This window comes from Equus caballus, chromosome 2, assembly GCF_041296265.1.
Source record: "Equus caballus isolate H_3958 breed thoroughbred chromosome 2, TB-T2T, whole genome shotgun sequence".
Taxonomy (NCBI): domain Eukaryota; kingdom Metazoa; phylum Chordata; class Mammalia; order Perissodactyla; family Equidae; genus Equus; species Equus caballus.
In genome coordinates this window covers 46,583,694-46,607,786 of record NC_091685.1, presented here as the reverse complement: position 1 = coordinate 46,607,786, position 24,093 = coordinate 46,583,694, and the positions used below count along the sequence as shown (strand labels likewise).

The following is a 24,093-nucleotide window of genomic DNA, read 5'->3' as shown; positions in this document are numbered from 1 at the left end:
TGGACAACACTGGGAATCTCGATGCTTGACCACTCAAATACCAACTTCCAAACATTTGTAACAATGACATTTAGGAACTAAATGGCTTCTGGGCCAGGGATAGACAGAGAGGCTGAAACCATGGAGCCCACCCTCAGGAGAGGCACACTAAGCAATAGGCCAAGAAAACAGCAGAAAGCAAGGAGGCCGACCCTGAGCCTGGGAGTAGGGGGCCCTCAGGCCGGGTCAGCCAAGGCCACTCCCGAAGGATAAGAAGGCTGGGCTTTTGTTTAGTTTTCTTTTGTTTCGAATTAATAGATTTTATTTTTAGAGCACTTTTAGCTTTCTGGAAAAATTGAGCAGAAAGTACAGAGTCCCATGTGCTCCCTCCCCCAACACACACACCCTCCTTCATTCCTAACAGCCTGCTACATTTCTGCTACATTTGTTACAACGGAGGGGCCAATCCCCAGAAAGACGCAGCGTTGTCAACCACAGCCCAGTTTACAGAGGCTCACTCTCCGGGTTGCATGTTCCACGCTCTGTGGCTTTGACAAACGCATGACGACATGTATGCACCACTGCAGTGTCATCCGGAGTACTTTCACTGCCCTAAAAATCCTCCCACTCACCTGCTCACCCCTCCCACCCCCAACCCCCGGCATCTCCATGGTTTTGCCTTTTCCAGAATGTCATGTGGTTGGACGCACGCAGTACACAGCCTTTTCAGAGGGGCTTCCTCCACTTAGCAATGTGTTGAAGGAGGCTGAGCTGTTCTCATGGTTTTCCCAGAGGAAAGCTCAAGGAGGCAGGGACAGCTCCCCATGTTTAGGGGTTCCTTGCCAGGGCCAGAAGAGGCTGGCTCATCAACTCCCCCAGCGTTTGTGGTTTCCAGGGCAACCATGGAAACCAAGAGTGGGTCGCCTAGAAATGGTCAGACAGGCCTCACCCACTCTGGATTTCCAGAGTCACCCGGCAGTCTCCCAGGAGAAGGTCACAGGGACAGGCTGCAAGTGGGGTGCTGGGCTCTCCCTGCCCCCGGCTCTCCCATGCTTGGGTGCACACTATTTAGAACCCAGAGGCTCCGCAGGGCAGGGGTCAGCTCTTGGCCCCTCTGTACCCCCCGGGCAGGCACAGAGGTGGCGGAGGTCAAGTAAAGCTGTGAGTTTTTACAAAGCATCTGCTGACCTGTCTCCAGCAGGCAAGGGTGCCATGAAGGAAGAGGCCGTGCCTGGCTGGAGCCAGCCTGCAGAATGGGACACGGGCACTGTCCCATCGGCAGAGGCTCTGACTAGAAGATGGCAGAAGGAGATTCAGGCTTCAAGCAGAGCTTTTGGGAACCCGTGAAGGGAGGGGGTGCTCCCCGCTCAGCCGAGGCACAAGGGCTAAGCAGAGACTCTCGGCGGCCAGTCCAGCCCATGAGGCCCGAGATGGGGTGGGGGGTCAGGCATCACGGAAGTTCAGGCAAAGTCAGCGGGGGGCCCTGAAGGTTCCCAAGAAGGACCCCAGCGGGCAGTGGGCGCGAAGCCGTCATTAATGGCATTTAAGGAAGTGGAACCACCTGGGGCAGGACCAAAAGGACTCCCTCACCTCTGCTACCAGCCCAGAACCCAAGAGCTCCAACACCTGGCATGTGGCAGTGAGTAAGAGCCACTGTGGTGACAGCCTCTGTCAGGGCCAAGATCCACTGAGGACTCGGAGGCCCTTCACACGGAGCCCCAACAGCCGCCAGGTGACCCGCTGCCCGTTTAGAGATGGACACCCCGGGCCCAGAGACCCTGGGGCAACCCGGTCCCGTGGAAACGCACCGTTCCCATCCTACGCCCAGCGTGTGCCCACAGAAACACGCCTCCTCTAGAAATGTTGAAGCAGCAGAAGGAAAAATGGATATGGGAGAAGACACTGCTCAGGCAAGTGCGTCCGGGCCACGCCTGGGGCCGAAGCTGCCTTCCCGACGTCGGGCAGTTTCTCTGTTTACTCTGAAAGTTATCGGGTTTGGTCTGTTTATACAAATCAGCCTCCAAAAATGTGGGAATGGGACTTTTTTTTCCATTTATTTCCCAGAAAACAAGACAAAATGTAAAAGGCCCAGAAGAGAGCCAAGAACATTCCTTGGTTCCCCAAACATCCAGGTCTCCACTCCCACCCCCCCCCGAGGCCGAGCTCCTGGGATGGTTCTTTGGCAGTGCAGCCCGGCTGCAGCCTGGAGGCCAGTGCCCGGCTTTGAGTGGCCCCCACGGCAGGGGGTGAGGCTTAGGAAGGGCTGGGGTGGGCCAAGCCATGCACACTCTCAGCCCTCTCCTCTGTGTGTGCATGAGTGTGCACAAGTGTATGTGTATGCACAAGTGTGTGTGCAGGCATATGTGCACATGCACGTGCATGTGCGCACACAGATGTGTGCGCTCATGTGTGAGCATGCATGTGTGTTCACGTGGATGCATGTGTGTGCCTTTCTCTCTCTGTGCCAAGAACCTGGACTTCTAGGCTCACGTGGGGACCACTCAGAGCCGTTCTAATCCCCCAAATAGTCAAGACCTGAACGGTACAACCCAGAGCGCTTGCAGGGCCCCGACACACAGCATCCACCCTCTGGTCTGGATGACAGGATGTGACACCTCTCTTTTTCTCTTGCTCAGTCTCTAGGCCAAGATCAGCGAGAAGTGGGGGCTCAGCACTCCTCTATTATTTCCTGAAGCAGAGCTCAGAGCCCAGGCCAGGATGGGGTTGGGGCCTCACTGGGAGCCCACCCACACTGGGGTGAGAGCACTTAGCCAGGCTCCGACACCTTGCCGGATGCCCAGCTGTCCCCTCACACCTCCCTGGTGGGCGCATCCCCCCCTGGGCTGGACATGTTTGAGCCTCTGGTCAGCCAAGCACCTCCCCCTCCGGGAGCCCCTCGGCCAGACCCACCCCTGACCAGGACACGAGGCAGGGTGGCAGCATCCCCCGCCCCCCGGCTGGCTCCTGAGGGTGAGGTTACAGTGGAGGCGAGGAGCTGCTCCTCCCAGGATGCACCCTTGGGCGGGCAGCTTGCTCTCCCCAAGAGCTCCTGGGACATGGCTGGAAGAGCTCCCCAAAGAGGCATCCCTCTGCCCACGCAGGGACCTCTGCTGTCCCCTGGTCTGGCTCTCACCCACACCCCTTCTTAGCCTACACAAGAGCCACTTCCCCAGAGGCCTTCTGCTCTGCTGACCGGCTCAGCCCCCTGCCCAGCCTGGGAAGGGAGCCCAGCCCAGGCCTTAGGCACACACATATGTCACCTGTGCCTCCATAGGTGGCCTGTCCACCTGCCCAAACCCTCAGCACTATCCTCACTGCCCTCCAGATTCACGCCTGTCTCTCTGTAGGTCACTTAAGGCCACAAGGGCAGGTCCATGCGTCCCAGGGTTGAGCCCCACTCTTGGTGCCAACAGGCACCCCAAACCTATGGGCTTGGACAGATGGACAGATAGACAGACAGTTTTAGGAAAGTGCAGAGGAGCAAAGAGCCACCCCACAGATCGGCTGCCCCACCCCCAGACCAGGCCAGGCCCAGGCTACACGTCCCCTTCCACAGCCCACATCGCACCTCTGGCGGTGGGATGCCCGCCTCCCCGGGACTTCGTGCGGCAGCCTCAGTGGCACCTGGCACATAGGGAAGGCCGGCACGTACCTGTGGAAAGATGCTGACAGAAAGAAGGAAATGAGGTGGTGATGATCACTTCATTTGGGATCCGGATTGAGTATGAGCTCCACATTTTGTGCAAAGAGCCCTCCCCTAGCTCCCCAGACAGCCCGAGGAGGAGAAGTGAGGCTGACGCCCAGATGTCAGCATGCAAGAGGCCCTCGAGGGTCGGCCAGTGCAGCCCCCACTCTACAGATGGACACAGACCGGAGGGAAGCTGGTGCAGCCACCTGAGCGTCCAGATGCTCCAGCCCTGTGGTGTCTGCACGTCTGGGAAGGGGGGCTGTGGCCTTGCCCAGGCATGTGCCCAGATGCCCTGAGAGACCACAGCCCCCGACTCCCCAGGGCACCAGGCAAAACCCCGTGGCCAGAGGACACCTCCCTGCCAGGCCTGCCCCTCCTGGCACAGAAGCCTCAAGAGAAGCTCCACGTTCCCGCTGGCCTGCTCCTGGCCTGGTCTTCCTGATTCCAGCAAAGCCACCACTATCTACCCCATTAGTCCAACCAGACCCTGGGAGCTGCCTCTTTCCCTTATCCCCCACCAGGGGCCCATCAGCAAGTATGCCCACCCTCCCCGCACTGGTACCCACAGCCATCATCCTCTCCCCACCACGCTGGCTCCGTCTCTCTGCCCTGGCCTGACGGCACCCTGGCCACCAGCCCGGCCCCAGCACAGCCACAGTGGCTCCCTGGACTTCCGGCCTCAGCACCTCAGCAGTGTCCTAAAGCACAAGTCTGCTGCCCGTCCCAACCTAAAACTCGCGGTAGTCCTGACAGAAGCAAACACTCCACAAATACCAAGCGACAGACGCCGAATAAACCTCTGGCTGTGACCTGCCACACTCAGTGACCTGGCCCCCCGCCTCCCTGTGCCGGCTGTGTCCACGCCCCAGACCTGCCGCAGGTCTTCACGCATGTGTCCACCGCATCTACTTAAGTCCTGGGAGGCGCCGCCATCCCCACTGATGCAGCCCCCACGCCCAGTCACGCTCTACCCGCTCCTGATGGGCTCCTCATGGCTATGGCTCCCGAGTCATTATCTTTGCTTCCTGCCGCCTGCCCCACCAGGACGCAGGCCTTGAGGGCAGCGGTTCTGTTTGGATTCCAAGCCCAGGGCCTGGCACACGGTGGATGAATGAATGAATGAAGGAGTGAATGAACGAATGGGGTGTGCCCCCAGGCTGGCCGCCCCTTCCCCATTCTTGCCCTGTGACCCCCTTGTCGGGGTCTCATCCTCTTTCCCACTTGTGTCCCTCAGGCCTCAGCAGCTGTCAGATGTGACACCAAGTGTCACTGGGCTGGGCTGGCACCAGGAGTGGGTGAAGACTGCAGGAAGCCTGGCGCTCTGTCCCCGTGTTCACAGTGACCTTCCATCCCAGGCAGCCTGGGCGCCTGCTCTGGCCTCTCATCGCCACCAGGGGGCGCCGGTGCCCGCCCTGAAGACAGGCGGGACAGTGGGTGGCCCTCCGCTGGGGCAGGAGCCCCTTCCAGGAGGGGTCCCTGAGCCCCAACCCGCCCTGTGGCTGTTCTAGCATCTTCCTGCAGCCCGGGGACAGCTGTGGAAGGACAGGGAGGGCTGAGGGCACCATCAGCTGGCCCTGGGTTGAGAGGCTGGGGGCCCGTAGTCCTGGGGAGGGGAGGCTCTTGAGCCCCGTTTGCCTGGGGCCCCCATGTTCCCAGCCAGCCCCTGACCTTCCTTCCCCATCCTGGACCCTCTAGGGGCTTCCAGCGCCAGGACCACTCTCAGACCCCGGCACCAACCAAGGGCCCGAGGGCAGGCGAGTGCCCTGCACTGAGAAGGGCAGGGACAAAGCCATGCCTCGGGTGGACAACGTCTGCCTGGTGTGGGGTGAAGCCCCGTGGACACTGCTCGGTGTGTGGGGCCAGCTGCCCCCGCCCATCCCACCATGACTGTGCCCTGGGCCTCGGGGACAGCACCTTCCTGGCGGGAAGCCTACCCCACCCAGCACCTTTGGATCCCCCATGTCATTCACTCGTTCATCCATTCATTCATTCATTCACACAGCGCAGAGAGAGCCCAGCTTGGTGCTCGTCTTCCTGGAGCACACAGGGAGGGGCCCTGGGCAGACCCGCCCTCTCTAAAGGCCACAGTTCAGTCTGTAAAAGGAGGGGCTGGGATCCAACAGCATCCTTCAGCCACCTTTGACCTGGGGCCTGGTCTGCCCCGGCAGAAGTACCATCCCACAGCATCTGGGGGAAACCAAATCCCCACCCACCTGGGGAGATGCCTCTGCTCTGGGACAGCCGGGCAGGGAAGCTGTCTGAGGCGTGGGGCCCAGCTGCCCACTTCCTGGAGCCCTGGCTTCAGAAATAGACAGGGAAGCCAGGTGGGGTAACTTTGTCTGTGTGCCACACCCCCACCCGGACCCTCCCTGGGGCCTTGGCCTGGCCGAGGCTCTGAAACAAGGAGACGGGACCACGTTCACTCAAGGATGAGCAGGTGCCCATGCTACTGCAGAAGACAGCTCTGCCCAGGATCGCCCCCCCACCTCCCGATGCCATCCACCTGACCTCTGCCCACCCCTAAGGGAGCAGGTGTGTCTGTGGCCTCCAAAGGCTAGGGGAGGTGGCCAGCCTCAAGGCTCCCAGGATACAGGGGCCACACTGCCCAAGACCCTCCTGGCATGGTCCTCAGAAGCTCCCCAGCTGGACACGGTGTCCAGGATGAGCCCTCTGCCTCCTGGGGGTGATGGCAGGGCTCGGCTGCATGATGGCCAGCACTTCCCAACCCGCCCAGGACAGCCCTCCTAGTCCCTGGGGGCATCACCACACCAGCCTCATGCAACAAAACCATGATCATGGCTAGCTCTCGGCCTCAGGGACAGAAAGACAGGGTCAAGACCTGCCCTCATTGACCACTCACCCTACCTGCCAAGCTCTGGGTCTCACTCTGTGGCCTGTTGGCCCCTCGAGCCATGATGTACTGACCTCAGAGACCCCGCAGCCTGTCCAGGAGGGCCAGGGGGCAGGAGGAGAGTGATGGGCCGGGGTCCCTGTTTGGGTCCCCCATCCTGGAAGCCTGCAGCACTCAGGGCTCTTCCTGATGGCTCTGGGTTTATGGTCTAGCAGGTAGATCCCGGGGCTGGCTGGGCCAGGGTGGGGCATCCTCTGGCCACAAGCTGCAGAAAGGGTCAGAAAGCCTGGCACCTCCCCCTCACACGGGAATCCAGACAGCTCAGCCGACTCTGTGCGTGCTCCCTGGAGACGGGAGATGGGAGGGTCTGGGGGGCTGTGAGCAGAGAGGTCGGCATGGCCTGCAGCCCACCCTGTGCCCACACCTGTCCCTGCAGCTCAGCCGAGCAACAACCAGACCACTCAGCCCAGCCCTGCCGGAGTCCCCCAGAAGCAGGACAGGTGGGAAGACGGCCTCTTGGCCATGAACACTGCCCTTCATAAACCTCAGTGCCCCCATCTGCAAAGTTGGGGTGGGAGCCTGTGTCGAGGAGCTGGAGGACCCCAGAGGAAAGTGCAAGCACTCAGAAGAGCGCCACACTCAGCAGAGCGCCACACTCACCAGGGCTCCCCAGTCCCATAGCTCTGGCAGGGGGTCTAGAGGGCAGCGACCCCGCATGCAGCTCCACTCAGGGTCAGGCTGTGTGAGCACCCAATGAGCCGGCCACGCTCCCAGCAGGGGCTCCAGAGAAGGGCCCTTGCATGGGTCAGGAGCTGGCACTGGGTACTAAGTGCCATGTGGGTACCGGCCATGTCGTCTGTGCCACCTCCTCCCCAGGACAACCTCCTGCCCTCCCATGAGCCCTTGTCACCTGAGGGCACCCAGAGATGTCCACTCGAGGGGGGAGCAGCTTGACCACCCTTGGCCCACCAGCCCTGGGAGCTGGTGTCTGTCCTGGATCCAGCCCAGAGCCAGCTTGAATCTCCCTGTCCCCAGCCTGCCTTGTTCTCGGACAGCCCTTGAGAAGGGCAAGTCCAGTCAGAGAGGGCTGGGGGTGGGCAGGCCAGCACGGGACACAAGCACCCAGACTCTAAAGTAGTGGCGCTCGGGTGTGAGCTCGCCCCATGGGGAGGAGGCAGGAAGGAAGGGGCTGTGCAGGGGGCTCCCCAGCAGGTCAGGGCAGCCAGGAGCTCTGATGCTGAACCCACCCCAGCTGTCCCCTTGGCGCATGCAGCGACTGATGCTGGGAGGGAGGCCCTGACTTCCAGGCGGGCAGATCTGAGACCCCGGGCACTGGGTCCAGAAGCCCCAGGAAGAACAGAAAGGCCTGTGACTCACGGTCCCGCAGAACACTGGCCCTGTGACAGGCCCTTGAGGGCAGCCAGCACTGGACAGAACCGTCCACCCTGCACACCTCCCAGGATGCAGCCGGAGCACAAACGGAAAAGTCCTATCCCCTCTGTGCAGGACGGCAACTGTCAGGGGACACGGCGTGGAGCGCGCTGGCCTGATGATCAAGCCATGCCGTCCTCAGTAGGTCTGCTGCCAGACCTCGCCCTTCATTTCCTCTGAGCAGAAAGGGCACTGCCTGCCCTCTGGAAGGGAGCCTACAGATGACCAGCACAAAGCCAGCCCAAGGCAAGGCCAAGGCCATGCTGGGAGGCGTCAGACTGCCCAGGGAGCTGAGATGAGCAGGGGGCTCCCCTTCTGTCTGTGGGGGCACTGAGCCCAGGCTGGGCGAGGGACGGGCTCCGCAGGTGGGAACCGGGGCTTAGCACAGAGATGTCCACTGTCCTGGAACCTTCTCAATTGCCTGGTTAAATGGAGGGACCACAGGACTGCCCTCTGCCCCGGGGGCCCATGGGCCCACACGTGCCAACACAAACTGCCTTTTCCTAAGGAAGGTCAAGGGTCCCCACGTCAGGGTGGCCACACCCACCAGGGAGAGCACGGATGTGCACAGGTACACACAGATGTGTGGGATGCCTGTGCCCTGGCCCCCTCCAGGAACTGGCCTGTGCTCCCTCCTGGCCCTCCAGGTCAGCTCTGCAGAGTCCCAACACACAGCAGGACCGGCAGCAGCATGGGGCTCCATGGGGAGGCGGCCTCGGCCCTCCTGAGACCTCTGACCACAGGGCTGGCCGCGGGGGGACCCCACTGTGGAAGCCTGACCCACAGGCCCATCCTGCTCTGACCTCCCGGCTGCTCCTGGCTCCCAGCGGGGCAGCTGTGGGCCAAGGAGACAGACCTGGGCAGCAGTTCCTGCACAGCCAGCAGGAGACCAGCCCAGCAGGTCGGCGACACCCTCCGGCTGCACCTCCTCCTCCGCGGGAACTGCCCTGTTATCAGCTGGCCTGGCTCCACATGACGCTGCCCAGACCCCAGTTCAACCCGGGCGCAGAGGGCCTGGCCCTGCTCTGGAATGCCTGGAGCCGCCAAGACCCGAGAGCAGATTCCGGAACGCCGATGCCAGCTCCCTCGCTTGCAGACCCCTCATTAATTATCCCACTGGGAGGGGAAGACAGACACGGGCCCCAGGAATCCGGAAAACGGGCAATCAGCACATTTCCTGGAACTTGCTCCTGAACAGCTACGGCTCCGGGCGGCTGGCGCTCAGCGGGCACAGCGGGGTGGAGTGGACACAAGACTGAGACGCCCGTTCAGGGGCCCAGAAAGCAGCCAGGGCCCTGGGGCTCACCCAGAGCTGTCTGCCTGCCACCCCAGCCCTCCCTCCACAAGGTCTCAGGGCACTGCCAGCAGGAGACAGGGACCCCAAGTGCTGAGGAGGCTGACCCAGCCCCCAAGCGGGTTCCTGACAGCAGGACCGCCCCAGGCAGCAAGTCTTCAGGAATTTAGACCCAGCAGGCTCTGCAGCTGGCTGCATTTTATTGACTCATTAATGTGCTCATCCCGCCAGGGCGCAGGGGTGAGAGGTGAGCCCTGCCACGGAAGCTCCCATGGTGGGGGCAGATTCCTGGGGTTATGAGAAGGGGCCCAACACAGTGGGGCCCTGGGCAGTGGTCCTGGATACCCCAGGGGGTCCCCAGGAGGCAGCCCCTTTGGAAGCAGGCTGGTGGGTCCACCCAGATGGGGGGAAGAAGGTTGGAGGGCTCAGGCGGCTCAGGTGGCTCCAGCTCCCTATGTGAGTTCCCTTCTACAAACACAGTGTCTCAAGGGCAGGGCCAGTGGCGTGCACTGTGAGGGTCTCTTCCAAGTGCAGGGACCCCTACACACTGCACTGCCCTCCCTGGCCCTCTCCAGCCACCTCTGCTGCCCCCATGCCCCGACCCAGCTGCCTATCCTTCAGCCCTCCTGGTGTGGAATTCCCCACCTCGCCCCACTGCAGGGCCATGAGCACCCAGGGCAGACACTCAACTTATCGAGCCTCCTGGGCTGGGGCTCTGCCCTCTGCTCCTCTCCACTGGTGAAGAAAGCCTGAGCCAGCAAGGGTCTCAAGGACCAGAGGGTGGAGGAGGGCATGCAAGAGCACCTCTGTGCAGTGCAGGTCTCCAAGGGCCAGGGACCAGGCGGCCTCAGCCATCACTGCCACCCCACTCGGCTTGGCCCAGCTATTCCTCTGCCCAGAATAGGAAGTGCCAAGCCATCAACCGTGGCCAGCCGGGGGCTGTAAAATGAGGCACTGCAGCTGATTGGTGAGTGGGCAGCTGTCTGGCTCCACTTGGCCCAGTGGGCTGCCTGGAGAAGGTCCCCTCGGCCCAAACACACCTGGGGGAGCTCCTGTACCCACACTTTGTCAGATCCGAGGCAGTGATGATCTGGGGACCCACACCAGGTACTCGGGCTGCACGGGTCCTCTAGAATCCATCCAGGCTCCCCCACCCCAGCAGGGGCCTCCAGGAGCATCCAGCCCCACCCTGTGGGTCAAGGGGCTGTCTGCCACCAGTGAGCCCATCACTGACCTCACAAATCAGGGACTGACAGGCTCAGTGGCCCCATCTGTAAAACGGGACAAGCACCCAGCCCCCGGGCACACGCCAGGATGCCCCTGTGGTCCAGAGAAGAGCATTTCACCGGGAGAGTCTGGGGCAGCTTCCTGGGAGGGCAGGGGCACACAGTGTGGCCAAAGCAGGGGAAGGCAAATTGGCAGGGTCCTTTCAGGAGACCACCGGGAGGGCCAGGTGGGGCCTCTAGCCTGGGGCAGTCCCAGGGAGGCGTGGGGGCAGGTGGGGTGAGCTCACAGACCCCCCCATGCCCTAGAGGATCTGTCTCTTAGTTTCTCCTGTCGTAATTATGTCATTAGAAGCCCACCCCATCTCAGAAGCCAGCCCTGGGAGAGGCCCATTGTGCAGGGAGCCAGCCTGGAAAGACACAGTCCTCCCAACAGACAGAGGCGCCTTTGTGGGTGTTGTGGAGTGGGACGAACCTGGTAATTAGCCGACTCACTGGGGGAACATGAATGCCCTTCCCAGAGTCAGCCGCTTTGAGAGACGGGCGGGGACTCTGAGTGCGGGCCGTCCCCAGGCTGTCCTGGAGCAGCCTGCCTGCAGACGCGCTGCCCTGCAGGGACCCAGCCTGAGTGCAGGAAGGACCTGGAGCAGCCACTCCTGTCCCAGCCGACTGTCACGCCAGGAGGGACCAAGGCCAGAGGGCATAGTCAAAGCCACCCACACCCTCCACTCAACCCACAGGCAGCAAGAGCCACCAGGCAGACGCCCAGCACCAGCTCCCACAGGGAAGCAGAGCTCGCTGGAGGTTCCGAGAACTGTCCCCAAAGGAGGGGCTGAGGGCAGCCAAATGGGGCGTGTGGGGAGAAGCCAAAGGCTACAGCCACTCTGTCCACTCTGGCGGGGAGCAGAGCAGAGCAGAGCGGGGCAAGGGGCCACCGCGGGGAGAGGAGAGCCACGCACAGCAAGCTGCTGGGTCACGGGGTTTCCCATTACCCAGAAACTGCACCAAGTGCCTCAAAGGCTGGACCCTGAGGGCAGTTCAGGCTGGGGGCCACAGTGAGGAGGCGCGTCCCCACCTGGGTGAACGGGGTCAGGTGCTCAGGAAGGACGCACTCCAATCCCTGAGGTCGGAAGCCAGCTGACCTCGTGCTGACAGCCAGCATGGCCCTCAAATGGCCCGGCCACCACGCTAAGGTGGCTGAGACACTCCAGCCCTAAAGGGGAAAGCGAAAACCTTCTGCTTGGCCAGGCCCAGAGGCTGATGCCAAGAACGGCACGGGGAGCCTGGGACCACAGCCAAGGATGCAGGTCAGAGGCAGGTCAGGACAGGTTAACCCCAGACCACACCCACAGGACGGAGTTGAGCTGCCTCCTGAGGGAATCAGGCTAGGTTAGGGGCATTGGGGCTGCAGGCCTCAGAACAGTGACCCCGTGGCAGGTGGCAGGACTGCAGGGGTGCTGGGACGTGGCCTCAGCTGGCCCGTTCAGCTCCAGCACCCACCAGGATGGTGCCCTCAGTGCAGACAAGATGGAGGGAGGCTATGGAAGGAAACGTCCGTGCCCCAGAGCCCCGGCCTTCCCGGAGCCTCCCCCGTGGGTGGGATGGGCTGGCCAGCCCCTCCATTCCCACCCCTCACCGAGGGCCAGACTCCAGGAGCACAGCAGCTCCCAGGCCTGGTCACGGCGGGTGGCCAAGAGCAGCCCCATGGGGCCAGCGGTCAGACTCCCACCCTCAGACACAGTGGGCAGCACTGAAGGGTGGCCTGGAAGGGCCGCTTCCTCTCCATTAATCAATTATCCCAATTTAGAAACAGAGTCGCCCTTGAGCCAAGGCTGGGGGCTCAGGACCCGCCCGGCCTGCCTCCTGCCCCCACGCCCCCACCCTGCTCTGCTTCCTGGTGTAGCCACCAGGGCTCCCACAGCCACCTCCAGCCCACTCCCAGGGACCCCCATCTGCCAGCTTCCTGCTCAGGTGGGGAAACTGAGGCTCCTTCCAAAGGCAGGCACCCGAGGGAGCCTGGGTGTGGAGGCTCCAGGGGGGACCACTGACATCTCTCCCTGCTGGGCTGGGGAGGAGGTGCAGGTGCAGGCCACAGCAGGTCCCCAGGGGCACCTGCCAGGCCAGCCCCAGGCCAGCCCTCGTGGTTCCAGATCTTTCCAACGGGCTCAGAGAGGGAAGCTTCGGATCCTCGGATTCCAGGCTGAACCTTCTCCTGCGGTCCCCCGCAGCCCCTCCGGGCCAAACTGCTTTACTCCCTCCTCTCTGCTCCTGTGCCCCTGCCTTTCTCCCCTCTGGAAAGCCCACCCTGACTCACCTGAACCTCCCCGAACCTTCCATGGCCCACAGGCCCACCTCCTCCAGGAAGCCCTCGGGACCACCAGACCTCTGCTGGGCAGCACTGACGCCTGGTCCTCTGCTGGACCAAGGAGCCTTCCCAGAACTGCCTCAGAGACCCATCCAACACGCCCGTTTTACAGGTAAGGAAACTGAGGCCCAGAGGAGACCCAGAGGCAAAGCTTCTTAGACTAAGGAGGTACTGGAAGTGACCCAGGCCTCAGTTCTCAGGGACTGCTCTTGTCCCCTAGGCCATGAGAAATGACTAGTGGTCATTCTGTCACGATTTATTGCACAAAGAAAGCCATATTAAGCAGTTAGTGTTCCTAAGCACTCATTTTTCTTGCCTGTTTTTCCTTAAAGATTCAACCCCAGGGGCCAGGCAGAGCACACGTCACCAGCAGACATGGCTGGGGGCGTCCTCCCGCGCTCCGTCTGGCAGCACACGCAGTGTGATCTGGGTGTAAAGGGAGGATGAAGCCTATTCTTGGCTGGTGAGAACCGTTCCTGGTCGGTCTGATGGAAATGATGCTCCAGCAGGACCCCCAGAGTCCAATAAGGATCAGGGGCTCCCCAGGGTCCACCTCCCTGCTCCACTGAGCAGCAGTCCTGCAGGGTGTCCCAATCCCAGGCCACCCCAAGGGAGAGGCCACGTGGGAGCCACACCTCACGGAAGCTCAGGCATGCTGTGTGCACAGTTAGCCCAAGAACAAGGGCCAATCCTGGCCACCCTGTCATCCACTCCTCACACCCTCACATGAGTCCAACAGACGAGGCCACTGGGGAGAAAACGTCACCACCATCCTGTGGTCCTTCCCCACCAGGGCGCTCCGTGCCTCACCTGCGTTGACACCTGTGACCTGTACGGACCTGCTAGTTTATACCCCTAACAGAAGGGGGAACTGGGGTCCAGTACATTATCCTGGTCCCACAGGCACATCTGGATGGCACGGAAGCCCGCCCTGGACAAACGGCGCCCAGGCCTTGACTGTACCGAGGGCCCCAGGCCAGCCCCCACCCCCACCTCAGCCCGGCTGGCACAGGCCCCCTTTGTGCTCCTGCTGCTTCCGCAGAAAGCCTTCCAGGCGAGGTGGGAGGCGCGAGGTGGGTCCAAGCTGAGCCACCGTGGGCGGGGGGGCCAAGCGTGCAGAGGGAGGGGCTCTTCTGAGGGGTACCCCCCTCTGCTCTCCACAGTCAGCCCTGCAGGGTCCCTTTCTCCCTCCCTGACTCTTGTTCAAACAAAAGAATTTGAGGGAACCAAAAAATATGGCTTCTATTTTCAAAACTGGAATCAATCACAATTGGGGAGTTAGTTAAATATTCCCAACTGTGCTGGAGCTCAGGTCTTCGGTGTCCAAACCAGGTGGAGGAGGGACAGGAAGGTGCTGGAGAGCTTCGGGCGTGAGCAGGACAGGGACTGCCCCTGCAGGCGGGACTGCCCTCACGCCTGGCCTTGCACACCAGTCCTGCACACCCAGTCCTGCATACCAGCCCTGCACACTTAGCCTTGCACAATTAGCCCTCATGCCCAGCCCTGCACACCTATGTCTGCACACCCAGCCCTCACATCCAGCTTGCATGCCCAGCTCTGTATACCCAGCCCTGCACACTCAGCCCTGCACACCAAGCTCTGCATATCCAGCCCTGCACACTCTGCTTGCACACTCAGCTCTGCATATCCAGCTCTGCACACTCAGCCTTTCTTCCAGGAGAGAGTGCCCCAGGAAGAGGCCAGGCAGCCACTCTCCAGATGTATCTACTGCTCCCTGAAGGTCACATCTGCTCCCCGAGCAGCCACTCTCCCAGGAAGCCCCAACCCTGCAGGGCTGAGGGTGGTCACATGCCCAATTCTCCGGGTGCAGATGCTCCTGCCTGCCCTGCCTGGGAGTCAACGCAGGGTGGGGACCTGGGGATCTATCTCTCTCTCCCCCGAAGCAGATCTCAACTGGGCTCCACCCTGACCAAGGCCAGACACTGTACCCAGACAGCACGTGGCCAGAAGGTTCCAAGTGCTCACTGGGAGAGACCGAGCTTCCAGCCCCAGCTCTGCTGAGCGGGCAGCAACTGCCGGGCCTCCCTGGCGCTAGTTTCCTCTTCCACAAGACGACGAAGTGAGGATGCAACGAGGTGATGCAGGCAGAGCATCAGCTTCCCGGCCCTCCTCCCGCCCCAAGAGGCCATCCCCATGGTGAGCAAGGAGAGCCGGGGCTGCTTTGGAGGCAAAGCCAAGCCCGAAGCCAAAGTTACAAGAGGCTGGTGGGCACAGAGCACATAAGCGCAGCCCCCACACCACCTGGAGTACCCAAGTGTGGATCTGAGCCCACTCAGCAGGGGCCATCCTGGGGCCCCAGGACTGGGCGAGACAGGCCCCCTCCCACTGGACACAGAGTCACCCCCCAGATGCCGAGCTCCCTGTTGGATGCCTGAGCCCCCTCCCCTGCTGGATGCCTAGCTCCCTCCACACTACACCCCTGCAAGCCCTTACACCCTCTGGTACCTAGGAGGCTAAGGGCCAGGTTCCCGTGGGAGAGGGTGCCGGCCCGTGAGGCTCAGTCGGGCGCCTGGACAGAGCAGCAGGCTAGAAGGTGCGGTGAGGGGAGTTGATGGTCGACAGAAAGCTGGGCAGAGCGGGAGGGGACTAGAGGAAGACCGGCCCTGATGGGCAAGGGCAGATTTCCCTGGCTGCTTCCCAGATGACGTGACCCAGGACAGGCCACACTGCAGAGTCACAGCCTCCCTACCTCCCCACGCAGGGGAGCAGGGACCACAGCAGGGTCTGTTGCTGCTGACGGTCAAGTCACAAGCCATCCCAGCACCTTCCCAAAGGCAGCTCAAGCCTGGACTACCCTCCCACCCCACCCACACAGCCGTGATACTCCCAACGAAACTGAAGGCAAGCCGTGTGCACTTCTCAAAGGTTAGAGGAATGAGACGGAATGTCCTTGAAGCATTTCTGCACACCCACCTGGGGTCATAATTACAGAGGCGAGAAGAGGCGAGGCATGACAGCTGGGCCCCTCTATCCTGGCCTGGACCCCAGCCTGCCTGGGAGTGCGGTGGGGTCACCTCTGGTCAGCCCACAGAGGAGCTCCGGGTCTGAAACCACAAGGAGAGTTGGAGCCAGGGCGGCACAGGGCTCAGGGCAGGGATGCCCAGCCCCTGGAGGGGCCCTTTCATCTGAGCACCACAGTGGCCTCACTGCATGGCCCGGGCAGCAGACCTCCCAGCCGCCCAGAGCCCAGGAAGCAGTCGGCTTGCAGAGCTGGCTCTTCAAAGAACCTTCCAGCTAACAGAGGACATTCGGTAAGCAATCAGAGTCACCCCAACAGCCAGCCTTTCCAACAACTGCCGGCACCCCTGACTATGAGCACCCATCTCAGAACTCTGGGGCCCAGAACCTCCCCAGGACCCTTGCCCTCAGCCCAGCGCTGGGGGGGTGGGGGGCACCACGTGTGCTCGCACAGGGAACAGCGAGAGGGCAGGGGTCCCCTCTACAAACAGGGGACCCCCTATTGCCTGATTTCCTGATTTCCTTCTGGTCACCCTCTGGGCATCAGGGAGCGTGGCAGCGCGCTCCCAGGATGTAAGCCCGGCATCCACCGGGAAGAAGCCCCAGCTGCTCACCAGCAGCAAGTCTAAGGCGCCAGAAACCATCTGGGAGTATTTCATTTCAAGGGTGGCCGCGGCTCTGCGCCCTGTCCCAGCAGGGCCCTGCGGGCTCCGTGTACAACGAAGGGACTCTGAACAAAGCCGTGAGGAGCTCTCATGCCACCCCAACCCACCACTCACGGAAATGAGGATGCAGGACTGCAGGGGTTCTTGTGACAATTTTCATGCATTTGCATGCACCTTTCTTTCCAAAAATTCTTTGAGCCCACGCGCCTGCTCTGAGCCTGTCCCCACCCGCCACCCGCGGAATCATCAACATCTCCCCGCAGGACGGCATGTACAGGGCTTGATTTTTACCATGTGTCAGGCTTCCAGTTTACAGATGCACCAAGGTTTATGCAACCAATCGCCCCAGGTGGGACCCCGGATGTCCCCCACCTTTCAACATTAAGGACATGAGAGCCTCCAGCAAGCAGGAGTACAGCTCAGAGACCCATGGGACCGGCTGCTTCCCGGCCTGCCCAGCGACCCCGGTTGGACCCTGCTGTCTCTGCGCCTACTGTCCCCATCCACAGAGGCAGGATTGGATGGTGGTCGCTCAGATTATGGGGTACAGAGGCATCTGCCTAGGAAAGGGAACTCAGGGCCACTCCCTCCTCCCAACCACCTCAGATGGGCTGCAGGGAGCAGGGTGAGGGGATTGAGAATGCCCGTCCATGCAGGGACTGCCCCTGCACAGCTGTGCCCCCCACCCCTCTGCCCACAGCCAGAGCCTCAGTGCCTGGAGGGGGCTCCACTCACCATACTGGCAGCGGGGGCCCTGGAAGCCTTGGGGACAGTGGCACAGCTGGGCTGAGCCAGGCACACAGCGGCCACCGTTAAAACAGAGGCCAGCGCTGCATTTGGCTGTGGAGAGAGGAGAAAAGGCACATGAGGAGGTGCAGAGCCTGGCCAGGACACGAAGTCCCTGGGGACCTCCCCACCCCCACCCACTGGGTTAATCTCCCCATAAGCCGAGGTCTTGGGCCTGGATGGGACCCAGACCCTCAACACAGAGAGGAAAGCCCCTCCCCCCACTGCACCTTGAATGCACTTTGAGGGCTGAGCCCCCAACCCTGGCAGGCAGCCCCAACCTCCCTCAGGTCACTGCCCCAGCTCTGCTGTCCTGGGCCACACACTGCCCCACCCCCACTGGAACCTGAACACCCCAACTCATTTCAATTGGATGTGAGATTTCCAGGGTATTTTCTGGAGGCAAGGACGGAGTGGGGGGTGGGGCCTGTGGGAAGAGGGTGGGGAGCGCGGGGTGCAGGGGAACAGGCCATGGCTGAAAGTGGGGCTGAGAGCTTGGCTAAGGACCCTCTCCAGCCCCTGCAAGACCCTGATGGTGGAAACTCTCAGGCTGGTCCCACCCCAAGGAGGGGTAATGCCAGCCCAAGCCAGCAGGCCCTGGGGAGGGGAGGAGGGGGGATCCTGGGCTGGAGGTCAGGGCTGGGAAGAGCTGCCTCCTCCACTCTCCAGAGGACACCGCCTGCTCCCAGACCTCCCCGCCCCAGCCCTCTGGGCCCACAGAGGCCGCCCACCCATGCTAATGAGCCCCACCCTCCCAGCAGGAGGCCACTAGTGTGGGTGGAGGAGGCTGCAGCTGGCCCAGGTCGGGGGCTCCAGGTGGGGAAGGACAGGTCCTTGAGGCTTGGCAGGCAGCTCCCCTGCGGCCTGACAGTCCCAAACTGCCCACTGCCCCCCATCACAGCAAGTACCCCAACTCCGGCTAGACCAAGTACCTCCTGGGGGGGCTTCCGCACCAATTTTCTCGGCCCTGCAGCCACCATCCTCACACCCCCACGTGCAGGAGGGCCAGGCCAGGCAGGTGGGCTGTACCCTCACCCCCGTGACCCCAACGACCCAGGCCTGAGTCCAGAGGCTTCAGGGGTGCTCACTGGGTGAGGGGACACTCTGAACAGTGACCTGCTCCCCCAGAGCTCCCGAGCCTGGTGCAACTTGTGGGTTCAGCGAGCTTAAATGTCACTGATGGCATTGCCAGCAGGAGCAGGGAGAGGAGCTCCAGACAGCCCCTGGGGGAGGGATGCTGGCCAGGCACATGAGTCCAAGCAGCGCTCTGGACCAGGTGCTGTGCCTGATGAGGAAACCGAGGCTCAGAGACATGCTGCACGTGGCCCCTGGTCACACAGCCAGTGAGGAGGGACCAGGTCCCAGGACTCTCCCACTTAGCATCTGGGGTCAGGAGGACCCGGCCCAGCCCAGGGAGAAACAGGTCCTGTTCAGGATGCATCTTCCTCCTCTACGTCCCATAACCCCAGTCTTGGAGGGATTCCCCCCTCAGGCCACCCTGCAGAGGTACCAGCTGGCGCTTATTCATGCCCGGCAAACGCAGGCCCCACTGGCTTCCTCCTGCCTGCCCACACCTGCAGCTGGAGGATATGAGCGAAATGGGGTGGGAGTGGGGGCTGGGGGACAAAGTGGGTGCCACAGAGGGGTGGTGAGGAAGCACATAGTGATCCTGGAGACCACACTCATGCAGCATCAGTATCCCAAGTGCTGAGGGTCTGAAACCTATTGACCCCTGCACTTCTCTTGAGGGAGAGAGGCCAGCTGTGTTTATTTTTCACATCTTAAGAAGGACTTCATTGTCCCGGAGACCTCCAGCCCCAAACCGCCAAGACGGGCCACGCCTGGGGTGGGGAGAAGGCACCCAGCCTGGAAGCCCACCCCCTGGACTGTGACCCCCAGGGCCCTCTCAGGTCCTGCCCACGTTAAGGACCAGCCTGGGGCCCCAGCTGCCAGCGCTCTGCCTTGCGTCCGCTTCTTATTTTGGTTTCAGAGCTCAGGAGAAAGCAGCCCCGGCAGCCTGTTCCTGCTCCCCTGGGCGGGCGCTCTGCCTGAAGCCTGTGGCTCCTCCATCCCCCAGGCTGGCCCGGCCCTCCCGGATGTCAGGTGCCCTCTCTGGAACCTGTGCCCACAGTGGTCACTTGCCCCTCATCCCACACCCTGCTCCACCACCCCCCAGACTAATCCTAAACAGAGGAAAGGAAACGAGCTCTGAAAAGCCCTATCAAGACCTCGACTCCTACTGTCCCCATGCAACATCCCCGGTGGTCTGGGCTGAAAACCCCATCTCTCGAGGTAAATCGAGCCAAATCCCTCCCCTGGAGCGGGCAGCGACAAGCACATGGGCCAGGGGACCCCTTGTCTGTCCTGTGTCCCAGACAGACATCCCTCATCCATCGCCACCCTAGGCTGACACAGCTATGAGATCGCTGGACAGACCCGGGACGAGCCCATTGGACCAGTGTCTACAGAGAGACGGCTTTGTCATTTCTGAGCACGCAGTCAATGTAAACAGTGTCACCATCACCCAGAGGCTCGGGCCAGATGCCCAGGAGCCACCCTCACGGGCACTCGACAGCTCACACCGTGTCCAGCGCACAGTCAGGCCAATGGGTTCTACCCCCGCTGTACCTCGAGCACACCATCTCCCTCCATCTCCACACCGGTCAGAGCCGCCACATCGCTCCCCACAGATGCCTTGTAGCTGGCCCTGGCTTTTGCTCCTGTTTACCCACTTTCTCTACCCGCAGCCCTCAAGATATTTTACAACAGGAATCGGACAATGGCAATGGTGGAAAACCCTTTGGTGGCTTCCCACTGACTTGGCACAAAGCCCCCTGACCGCCCGTCAGACCCTGCCCAGCTCTCGGCTGCTGTCTGCCTGGATATCTTCTCTCTTCCCGAGAAGTCGCTTCCTCAGGGAGTCTTCCTAATCCCCAAATCAGCACTGTGGTACCCTGCAGTCTCCCACCATAGGGCCTCTCCACCGCACCCAAGCAGTTAACCGGGGCGACAGCTTATCTCCCTGGCCATGGCTCCCCGAGGGCAGGCACCAACTCCACCTTGCTCACCGTCGTGCTCCTCGCGCCACCGACACCTGGAAGGTGCTTGATAAGTTTTTTTGAATGAATGAATGAATGAATGAGCAAACGAACAAGACAACTAATGGCAGGCAGAGCTGGAAGTGGGCAAGGTATTTGTCGAGAAGCCTTAGGGGGAAGGACAGGAGCTCAGGATTCAAGACAGAGGGATGCAAACGGCAGCACAGCCAGAGATGGGAAAAAAGAAAAGGTTTCACAACAGAGATGCACAAAGCTATGCCCCAAACCCAGAAGGGGTGCTCCTGGTGGCTCCGAGGCTCGTGGGATGCTGGAAAGACAAGGACACCACAGACAGAGCCCGGGACCAGGGCCAGGGGTGGCACGGAGTGGTGCTGGGCACGTTCCACACGTGGCAGGAGTGGAGCTCGGGGCAGGACAGAGCACCGCCACAAAGAGACAGGGCCCCCCGCAGGGCACCCAGGGGTCCAGCCCTGCAGGACCCCACCCCTCAGGCCTGGCAGCACCACGGGGATCTGCCTCTCGTGTCAGAAGGATGTGGCAGTGGTCAGGGACCCCAGGGCAGCGGTCAGCAGCAGAGCCCACCCCTTCCCCTATCACTAAAACCAGCAAACAACGGTGGTGTCTCTCTCCAGGGCACAGCACAGACCAGACGGCGGTGGCACGTTGTCTCCGCCACAAGGACAAGCCCCTAAAAGAAGCCCCCAACAGGCGAGGAGAGAGACCCACAGTCAGAAGGCGGAAGAGCTCGCTCTGAGGAAACGGAGCTCAGGGGCATCCGCCCACGGCTCTAGAGAGCGTTGGGTCTCCTCCAAGGCAGAGGGCTGGCACCGTGTAATGAAGAGAGAGGGGCGGACAGCAGGAAGACCAGGGGACTCCTGGAGACCAGACTGTAAAACTCACAAACTGTCAAACTCACCACATGCTGTCCAACGGGGGCCACGGGGCTTCACTAAACAATGTAGAGGTTTCTAAGTAACGAATTGGTTTTATACTTACTATTAGTTAATTTAAAAAAAACAATGAATCTTACAAGCACCTGCTGTGTGCCAGGGCCAAGGCAGGAGTTCTGCTTGGGGACTGTCCCTTGTGGCTGTCAGCTTGGCCGAGACGGCACTCACAGGCCCTTGGGCCCCGGAAGGAACCATCCGAACCCACAAGTGTGAGAAATGCAAGTTCAGGTGCAGGTGACCCGGGGCCACGGTGGCCACGTGCAGGCGGAGGGCAGGCCTGAGCTAGGGCGAGACGCTCACAGCTGAAGAAGGCCCCCAGTAACTGCCACCCCAAACCCTGACTGGCTCCCCACCGCCCCAGAGGCTTCAGCAGGGCGAGGGCGCTTGGGTTTGTAGACATGTGTTCAAGTTCCAGTTCTGACACTTATCAGTTGGTTAGAAACTTGGGCTACGCTCCCTTACAGGCCATTTGCACACATCAAACTCGGTATTCTCAACGACCCTTTGCACTGTCCCTGTCACCTCCAACGATCACCTGAACCTGGAGAAGCACACCCCATCTGCAGAGCCCACTTCCAGGGCTGCACGGGTCTCCCTGCCCACGATGCAGAACATCTCTCCCAAGTGTACAGACTGAGAGCCGGAGGCACGGGGATGGTGACCATCACCCAACCGTCCCAGCTTTGGGGTGAGGCTGGGCGGGTCTGCCCACATTCCTAGAATCAATGGCTTGGAGGGCCCTGAGGGGTGTCCAGACCCGAGGGTGCTCTTGGCCGGGCCCGGGTGCAGGACGGCAGCTTTGGGGAGCACGGTGGCAGGGCGAGGGCAGCACGTCTAGACATTTTCTGCGGCATCTTAACAGCCACTGTCTGTTACGGAGAAAGGCCAGAAACATCTGCATGGCTGGACCTCCAATGAACCCGCTACGAGTGGCTGGAGCAGCGCCCAGCACAATGCCCCGTCCAGGACGGGCTGACTATGGAAACCCCCTCCTCTCCAAGGGCTTGGCTTTTGCTAGTTTGGACCCCGGGCCACTTCCCTGGAACTGCTGCCCGGCCGGGCCGCCGGTTCCCTCTCTTCTCTCCCCCGAGCAGCCATCTGGTGGAAAGTTGGAGCGAGCCCAGGCGGGCAGGTGTGATCCAGGCTGACCAGTTTCTCCCAGTCTGCTAAGCCACCCACCCGCCACAGGCTGTGAACACAGGGCCGAGGTTGCCAAATGTGCACAGGGAAGAAACGTGGGGCCTTCTCAAAGCCAGCCCTGAGAGTGAGCAGTCGCCTGCATCCCCTGGCACCTCCACCACGGTGGCCCAGAGACCCCGCAGAGCAGGCTGGTTCAGCACAAGAGCCCACGAGGACTCAGCGCTGCGGCTCAGGCGTGGTTCTCATCTCATGGCTGAGGGTGCTGGGCAGCGTTTCCTAAGCCTCGCCCAAGCCACTGATAAGAGCTGCCTGTGAGCAGGTGGGCGTGGGAAGTGCAGTGCCCACCTCACGGCCAGGAGTGGCTAAGGAAGGGAGGCCACTTCCTTGGGAACCCAAGGCCCCTCGAGGCCGTGAGCCCCTCCTGCCTTGTCCCTCTGTCCCTGTTCCTGCCACCCAAACCTGCTGGCCCACGACTCAACGCTGGCTGGGGGCTAGGAGCCCCAACCACATGTCCCGACCTCAACCTCCCCCAACCCAGACCCTTGCCACAGGGAGGGAGTCAGTTCAGCTCCACGCTGGATACTGAGGCTCCAAGCTCCCAGAGAAGGGCCAAGGCCTCCAGGCCAGCCCCCTGTGCCATGTGCCGACACCAGCGCCCACCACACAGGTGGGTCCCGGGAGACAGGTGGGTGGACAGACTCTCTCTGCCCAGAGTCAGGCCCAGCTCCCAAAGCTGCTGCATGGCAGCAAGTCTGGGACACAAGCTGGCCACATGGGTTTGGGAGATCGTGTCCTGTCAATAAGAGAGGTGGCAGAGCAAGGGGACCTGATGATGACGACAGAAGCCCACTGCCCACTCCAGGCCAGCATCCATCCCAGGCTGTGAGCCCCTGAGAGCAGACGGGAGCAGGGCAGCATATCTCTGCCTACTCCCTCTCCTCCCTGACCCCCACCATGCCAGCCCCCAAAGGTGGTCGGCAGGCCAGGAGCCATGCACCTGAAACCTTCCAGAAGGGCTAGACCTGGACTGCCAGCTCCACCTGGCACTAGGATTGCTCCAGGTGGTAGTGGCATCTCTGTGTCTCATCACCTGTGCTCCCCACTACACCAGAGCCCCCGGGAGAGGCTCGGGGTCCTGTCACGGTGAATCAGCAGGGCCACCTAAGGGACCAGAACCCAACTGACCATCAGTAACTCCTGGCCAAATCGATGAGTGAAACTCCCCCACCCTCTGCTAAGGTCATGAAGTAAGTCCCAGGACTGTGTCTGAGATAGCAACGACACAGAGCTCCACGTGGGTCTCAGCCGGAGGCCGGGGCTCAGTGGGCAGGCTGTCGGCCACCGCCCCGCCCCTGCCCCCCACCAGGCGTCCTGAGGACTCCAAAGCCTCCACATGGGCTCCACGTGCCCTGTAGCGGGACTGTGACTGTGAGTATGAGCACACATATGAGCGAGCGCACATATGTGGGTATGGACACACTTGTGCAAGTGTGAGAACATACACACGTGTGAATGAACATGAACCTACGTGCACAGGTGTGTGAGCATGAGCACATGCATGCAAGTGCATGTGTGCACATGCGTGATTGAACACGTGTGAGCGAGCATATGTGAGTGTGAGCATGTGTGTTTGAATGGACCCAGGCACATGTGCATGTGTGTGGACACATATGTGTGAGGCTG

At 61.6% G+C, this 24,093-nt stretch overlaps 1 protein-coding gene and 1 non-coding gene across 33 annotated transcripts in view; both read right to left on the bottom strand.

The window, feature by feature from the left end:
- MEGF6 (multiple EGF like domains 6) overlaps positions 1–24,093 on the bottom strand; it is a 102,431-nt gene that overhangs the window by 62,251 nt on the left and 16,087 nt on the right. For all 32 annotated transcript variants that reach the window (XR_011433706.1, XR_011433711.1, XR_011433710.1 and 29 more), the window contains exon 4: positions 17,211–17,315. Coding sequence is in view for 27 of the 32 variants with exons in the window: in XM_023635932.2 (XP_023491700.2) it covers positions 17,211–17,315 (105 nt within the window). In the remaining 5 variants the exon portion in view is untranslated. The remainder of the gene's footprint in view (positions 1–17,210; positions 17,316–24,093) is intronic.
- Positions 883–944, bottom strand: MIR551A (microRNA mir-551a). Its single transcript, NR_032807.1, has one exon. It is a non-coding gene; the product is annotated as a microRNA mir-551a (primary transcript).